The following is a 7,217-nucleotide window of genomic DNA, read 5'->3' as shown; positions in this document are numbered from 1 at the left end:
TACAGCATTAAAAACTAAATGCAGCTCTAGGTCGTTTTTTTTTATAACCTCATTGTCTCAGCAGAAAATGACCAGCAGACCTGAATAAGACAGAAATTGTGATTTCCTTATCAATGCAGAACTAAGTCAAGTAAAGATTCATACTTGATTTTGTTTAAAGTATAAGGATTCCTCAAGTGCTAAGGCTTCAGCATATTCCCCCCATAATTTATATCCTGAGATTGGGGCAATGTGAATATAATTTTCTTCGTTTGAGACTGAACAGTTCTTGCCCCAAGATAAACCATTCCTCTGTCTATATATTAATCTAAGTGTTAGCACATTAAACATCTTTTTAAAATGCCACATTCCTAATTAACACTTCAGAGAGCCCTGAAATTGGAAACATTGGCATGTACATTTCAAAGTTTCAACGTCAATAAAGGCACTGTACTACAGTATCTTATATACAGTACATTTTACATTGCATAGATTACCACCAAGCGCATCGGGGAAAGAAATAATTTACATCTGAGGACCAACAGAAGCGATACTGCAAGAACTGAAGCTCAAGACACCCGCCGGGGGTGAAGAATGATTTGTAAAACATTTTCCTCTGTCATGCGGACAGGTCCGCCTGTCTTTGTTAGTCCCTTTGCATTCACATAAACAGTTCCTTTTTTAAAAAATTCCTCAAAGAGTTTTCTGGTCAAATAACTGCAGATCAAAGCGTACCCACACTTCACCGGTTGGGACCTCATGCAGCAGTAAATGTTTCGTTGTCGGTCCCTTGTTTTCTTGCTCTGTTCTGATTTTGGCTACTGGAACTTCAGTGCGACCCAAAAAATCTGTCGAACAACAACAACAAACAGTGAAATTGCCAAAAATGCAGTGAATAAATTGGGGGGGGGGGGATGAAACACTGTTCAAATGAAATGAAACCTCACTATGGGGGACTGTTCACAGAGCCACTTCTGCTTGTCTGTGCACAGCCGGTTCTTGCACTTGCACTCTCCTTCTCTGGAGCTCTCGGACCCACATTTGATCTTGGAATCTTGTAGCCCAGATGTTACCAGGGGCAGAGTCACGCTTGCTTTAGTACCATCCAGGATGGACCACCAACGTGTGTGTGTTAAGTGCTGTCAAGCAGCTTCCGACTCATGGCGACCCTATGAATCAATGTCCTTCAAAACGTCCTGTCTTTAACAGCTTTGCTCAGGCCTTGCAAATTGAGGGCTGTGGCTTCCTTTATAGAGTCAATCCATCTCTTGGTGGGTCTTCTTCTTTTCCTGTTGCCTTCAACATGGGCTATGTGAAAGTGGCCCTTGAAAACTGTTTGGAAGCTTCAATTCGTTCAGAATACACCAGCCAGGGGCACCTACATGGGCCGGCCACAGTGAACACACCACTCCTGTTGTGGCCGAAATACACTGGCTGCCAGTGCGCTTCCAGGCCAGTACCAAATGCTCAAGTTAATCTTTAAGCCCCTACAGGGCTGGAGTCCGAGATACCGGGTGGATTGCCTCCATTTATACTTAGCAGCTCATGTTCTGAGGTTGGCTGAGGAAGCATTATTACAGGAATCGGAGAAATCCCATGGAGGAGAACCATGGAGCCCCTGCCCTCTGGATCTCACCCCCAACGCCCTGCACTGTCCTTTCCTTTTATCCCTTAGAAGCTCCTTGATCCATTGATCTTGAGAAGCGTAATTTTAAGTCTAATGTTTGAGGGATACAAGGACTGAAATAAATCTTGCCACTGACAATGTAGCCTTGGGATCCCTGTCACTTAATAAAAAAGGCATTATATCGGACACAGAGGCATTAGATTTATATATTAAAAAGGGAAAGATATAACGTGATCTAAGTTCCTCATAAAAGCGGCATTCCAAAAGATAGTGAATCAATAGAGCCAGAAAGGCAAGGACAGGTCCTTTCCGGATATGGTATATTCAAAATTCTGCCCTGCATATCCATAGAGGGGATAGCATTCAGTCTAGCTAAACAGAAGGCTCTAGAAAGATGAGGGATTGTCAGCGCTTCCTTTTTTACAACCCTTCCATCGTCTCTTGAAAACTTTTATTCTGCAAGGCCTATTTTAAATTAAAATTTTGTCCTTGGTGCCTGCAGGTTTTTGCTGTCTGTTAATCTTTTTTTTAAACCCTATGTATAGATTTTAACGTCGGAAGCCACTTTGAGTAAACGGTATAATACATGAGTACCCAACGTTTTTGTCAAAGGACATTTTGGAGGACTTTCATTCATAGGGTCGCCATGAGTTGGAAGTGACTTGACGGCACTTAACATACACACACACCCAACGTTTTTGAGCCTGTGGGTACCATCAGAATTCAGAAAACAGAATGATTCACCCTGAAGGCTGATGGGCCAGATGGTTTTCCCAACAGCCCTTTGGATGTCTCCTGTTGCTCCTATTGAAGCCCTAGTTGATCTGAAGAATACAGGCACGAGCAGGTCAGCAGGCAATCTCTCCCAAGTGCCCTTTTCTTCAAAAGAAGAGTTCATTTGGCTCCCTAGCATACCAGGGTATTTGGGACAATGAACTATAGCATTAAAGATAATGGCCTCGGAGGGTGGTGGAGCCTCCGTCTTTGGAGGTCTTTAAGCAGAGGTTGGATCGCCATCTGTCGGGAGCACTTTGATTGTGGGATCCTGCATGGCAAAGGGTTGGACTCGATGGCCCTTGTGGTCTCTTCCAACCTTGTGTGATTTTGTAATTTTTTTGTAATACGTAAGTGGAAGAAAAAAATCAGACTAGCATCTAGGCTAGAACCCATGTTAAAGTAATCTAGGGGCAAAGAAGGAATAGTTTTGTGCCTTGGCAGATGTTCTGTGTTGACGGGTAGAGCTTTTCCAAACCTGCTTTATGCAGATTCCCAGGAATATCAGAAGCAGAAGAAGAGTAGGAGTAGGAGTTGGTTTTTATATGCCAACTTCTCTACCGCTTCAAGGAAGAATCAAACTGGCTTACAATTACTTTCCCTTCCCCACAACAGACACCCTGTGAGATAGGTGGGGCTGAGAGAGTGTGACCATCCCAAGGTCACCCAGTTGGCTTCATGTGTAGGAGCAGGGAAACAAATCCAGTTCACCAGTTTAGCCTCCGCTGCTCATGTGGAGGAGTGGGGAATCAAACCCAGTTCTCCAGATCAGAGTCCACCACTCCAAGGAACCCTCAGAAGCTGGCTTTGCTATTTGCAAGACATGTCTTTACGTAGGAAGGCAAATAAAAACACATCCGAACCTTAATGGTTTATAGCGCAGCACCTTTAAGGCTGAAGTGCTTGATGTGCTACAACGTTACATGCTGAGGATCAAAATGTATGAGAAGCTTAAGGATCCAGATGTGAAATTAAGCTGCAAAAAGCCACCATGCAAGAGTCTGCCGTGGACTGGGAAAGGAGGTGTTTAACTCTCCATGATCACAAATTTGCCTCCTTCAATGCTGGATGGATGAAGACTACTGTAGCTCAAAGCAGCCCTTTGAAGGGGCAATTTCAATCAGGAAAACAGCTTATGAGGGGGGAGTTAACCTCCACTTCTCCAATCCTACAGCCTCAAACCACATGTGTTTTTATTTATGCAACCTCAAACCCCTCCTCACTACTTTTGGCAACTCAATTTCACACCCAGAGATCTGAACATCCAACCCCAACATTACATCTGTTTTAGCTCCATGCTTGTGGCAGGAAGCAGTGTGTATTTTTGTAAAGGGCGTTCAGCTTGTCTTATTGCTTCCCTGTGTCTGCTTTCAAAAATAATTACAGACTTCATGCGCACATGAATCTCTATAAAGGACAGCAATTTGACAAGGCAACAAAATGAAGCGGAAGTATTAGAACCCCCCCCAACCAGAAATCCAATTGAAGAACAATAAATTATTTCTTTAAAAATAAAGAAAACAGACGATAAAAAGTTGTACCTTTTCCCCCCTTCCCTAGATTTAACAGCCACTGGTTTCCATCAACCACTTCAAACTTTAAAAAGAGGAAATTAAATTTATTTTTTCCTTGACGCTTTAAAGAGAAAAGTTGCCACATCCCTCATGCAACTGACAGATCTATTTGACAGCAGATAACGCAGTAAGTTGTACCTACCATCAGGTGAGAACTGATCCCGGTCAAACACGGTGATACATAAGACATCTTGATAAAGATCCTTGATGAAAAACTGACAGTTGAAGTTCCACTTGGGATTCAAAGTATCTGGCAGGGTCCTTGTACTAAAGCTCTGAGACCCCAAGCTGACTTCGCAGTATGGGTTGCTTTTCCCTTCACACAGAACAGAAAAGAGCACATTTATTCAGTATGGATGGAAAGTACATGGGCCAAGCATATCAAAACCCCACCTCCCAATTATTACCGTTAGGTTTACACGCTTTCAATTCTGTTGCTTCAATCACATGCACCATCAAGCGGCCTATTCCTGAACTCTTCTGTGTCCGAGCTGGGGGAAAAAAGAAAATTGAGGCAGAACTAACAAATAGCTTGGGTGCAAGAATAAAGCTGGCCAAACAAACCACAAACCATCTCTAGTGCCTCTTCTCGCACTTGATCTGACTCAGCAATAGGGACTTCTTTCTTTTCTTTTCTTTTCTTTCCTTTCCTTTCCTTTCTTTGTGTAAAGCATTTAATTTTTTTAACGCACCACCTTTCCCCACATTCAAGGCAGTTTAAATAAATAGAACAGAAGTCCACTGCCCCCCTTAAAGACTAAAAACATTTATTCCACCATGAGCTTTCGTGAGTCAAAGCTCATTTCTTTAGACGGTTTGACGAGGAAATCATATTCCACAATTTTATAGGGAAAATTGGCAAGGTGGGGGGGGAGTGATGATGTGTGTAAGGGACTGGAAAGCATTAGGTTGTTACACATAATGGATGATGAGAGCAACTGAGGTTCCAGCCTTTCTCTTGCAGTAAAGATAAACAATATGTGTAATATTGTTGGAATAACAACAACTAATTGAGGAAGCAGAAGTCTGAAGCATGAGAAAATGTATGGCATATATTATGATACAACATATAAAGAAGAGTCAGTTGAAGATTTTTAAAAGTGGGTCTTGTTGAGCTATTAGGAATTATAGTGAATAAGGAAATCTAAGTCTCTGTTTAAGCCAGGCTGAAAAGTGGTGTTTAGTTTCTTGATGAACTCTAATTTAGCACTTTTGGGTTATATATTCCTTTTGAAGTTTTTTGTGTGTGTATAACAGTAATTTTCAGATCCATAACAATATGTATGTCCAGGACCACTTAAAGACAATCAAAAGTACATTCTCATAACAAACATCTGAAAATTGTTCAGTGGCAGGTTACCGTTCAACTTGCAATCAAACGGAGGTCAACTTATTTAAAATTAGAGGCATCCCTTATGAGAAAACATGTAAGATGCCTGAGCCCACAAATGTCAAAAACAAAATATGTGGGAATTTAGATGCAGGTCCAAACTCTTTCTATGGAGGAATTCAGGCCCTTCAAGTCACACTAGAATCCAGCAGTTTTTGTGTCTCAGACTATTTTTAAAAGTTCCAAACAACATTCAGCACCTTGGTAAGCTTTCTCATGTTTCTTCTTTTCTGTTTCAATGTACTGCTCTGAAGCTCCTTTAATTTTCTGGACCCAGGCAGTTCTGGAAAAGGAAAAAAAACAAGCCACTTGAGGGTTTGCATTTATTTAAATAATGCCCTGTAGATTGGACATCCCGATTTCACACCTAATCGCAATCCTTCGAAGGCTCTTAAAATCAGGCAGGTATTCTTCTCATTGTCAGAACTTAATAATAACAATGACAATGATAATTATGATAATAGTGTATTATTTAAGAAGACGAAGAAGAGTTGGTTTTTATATACCGACTTTCTCTACCACTTAAGGAAGAATCAAGCCGGCTTACAATCACCTTCCCTCCCCCTCCCCACAACAGACACCTTGTGAGGTAGACGGGGCTGAGAGAGCTGTGACTAGCCCAAGGTCACCCAGCTGGCTTCGTGTGTAGGAGAGGGGAAACCAATCCAGTTCACCAGATTAACCTCCGCTGCTCATGTGGAGGAGTGGGGAATCAGACCCGGTTCTCCAGATCAACCACTCCAAACCACCGCTCTTAAACCACTACACCACGCTGACATGAATCACACATAAAATCCTCATCAGGGCTAGTGAGAGTCTTTATGGCCCCCAAGGCAAATTTTCTTTCTGTACCCTCCCACACTGTATGAAAAGGAATCGCCTTGCTTGTCCCGTTCCATGGGCCCCCAGAGTGAACCAGGTCCCTAGAATATTACTCTCTCCCCCGCTGTCACTGTCATGAACCCCTCCAACCCACTCAGCGACCCTTACCCAGAATCCCTAGGGGAGGAACCAAGGTCAATGACTGAGGAAGACAAGAGGAACTAGGAAAGCCTCGGCACCACAGAGCCGCCTGTGGAAGCCTCACCTCCTCAGCTCGAGGCCCCCCGGCCAGAGCCTGCGAGGCAAACCTCTCCATCAGCCCCCGAGACCATCACCAGGCTTCCCTCTACCATGCAGGCCTTGAGCCCAGTCCTGTAGCGTCCCAAGACCCATTCCCAGTCTGCAGGAACGCCGGAGGCAGATGTTCTGGGCTTTAGCAGGGGTGGATTTTAACACTACATTGGCAGTCACCAAATTTCTTTCCCAAGTCAATTAAAATAAAAAAAAAACACTAATTTCCTTATGGGTTATTTAGACAGTTCCTTTTTAAAATTACTTTTATTGTGGTCTCAGCGTGACATTGTTCAGGGCTGAATTGGCCACATGAACGGTATCATTAAAGTAAGTAAACTAAGTAGAAGGTCTTGGCTGAAGCCGCGCAGGAGGCAAGGGGCAGCTTGGCGGTACGTGAGCCCACGGAAGAGCTGCAGCAGCCCACCGGAGGTGATATCTTGCAGGATCCTGGCTGATGTGGAGAGCCGCCTCAGAAACTTCCGCACCCGTCAGCAATACAGCTAGGCCCTGTTACCTCCCTGCCTACTTAAGCCAGGGCCTGGGAAGACAGCCTTGCTGGATCGACCAGTTCACAAGGCCGCAGCCCTTGCCTGCTACACCCATCTCCAGACTCTGCCCAGTGATCATCTGCGAAGAAATCCCGGCTCTCGAGGAGACTAGCAGAAGCCTGAGGCTAGAACAGTTACCCTGATCTGGTAGCCACGTTGACCCCATGGAACAAAATAGCTGGTTATTTAATCACTGATTATTTATTTAT

The 7,217-nt window shown here is 43.6% G+C and overlaps 1 protein-coding gene across 1 annotated transcript in view; it reads right to left on the bottom strand.

Annotated features, from left to right (window-relative positions):
• Positions 1-672: 672 nt before the first annotated feature.
• The window catches only part of ITSN2 (intersectin 2), a 112,936-nt gene continuing 106,391 nt past the window's right edge, over positions 673-7,217 (bottom strand). The window contains exons 37-40 of the mRNA XM_056856153.1: positions 5,545-5,627; positions 4,362-4,445; positions 4,097-4,270; positions 673-827 (exon numbers count right to left, since the gene is read on the bottom strand). Of these exons, the coding sequence (XP_056712131.1) occupies positions 673-827; positions 4,097-4,270; positions 4,362-4,445; positions 5,545-5,627 (496 nt within the window). The remainder of the gene's footprint in view (positions 828-4,096; positions 4,271-4,361; positions 4,446-5,544; positions 5,628-7,217) is intronic.

The sequence above is a fragment of the Euleptes europaea genome, chromosome 10, assembly GCF_029931775.1.
Source record: "Euleptes europaea isolate rEulEur1 chromosome 10, rEulEur1.hap1, whole genome shotgun sequence".
Classification (NCBI taxonomy): domain Eukaryota; kingdom Metazoa; phylum Chordata; class Lepidosauria; order Squamata; family Sphaerodactylidae; genus Euleptes; species Euleptes europaea.
This window is presented reverse-complemented; position numbering and strand designations above follow the sequence as displayed.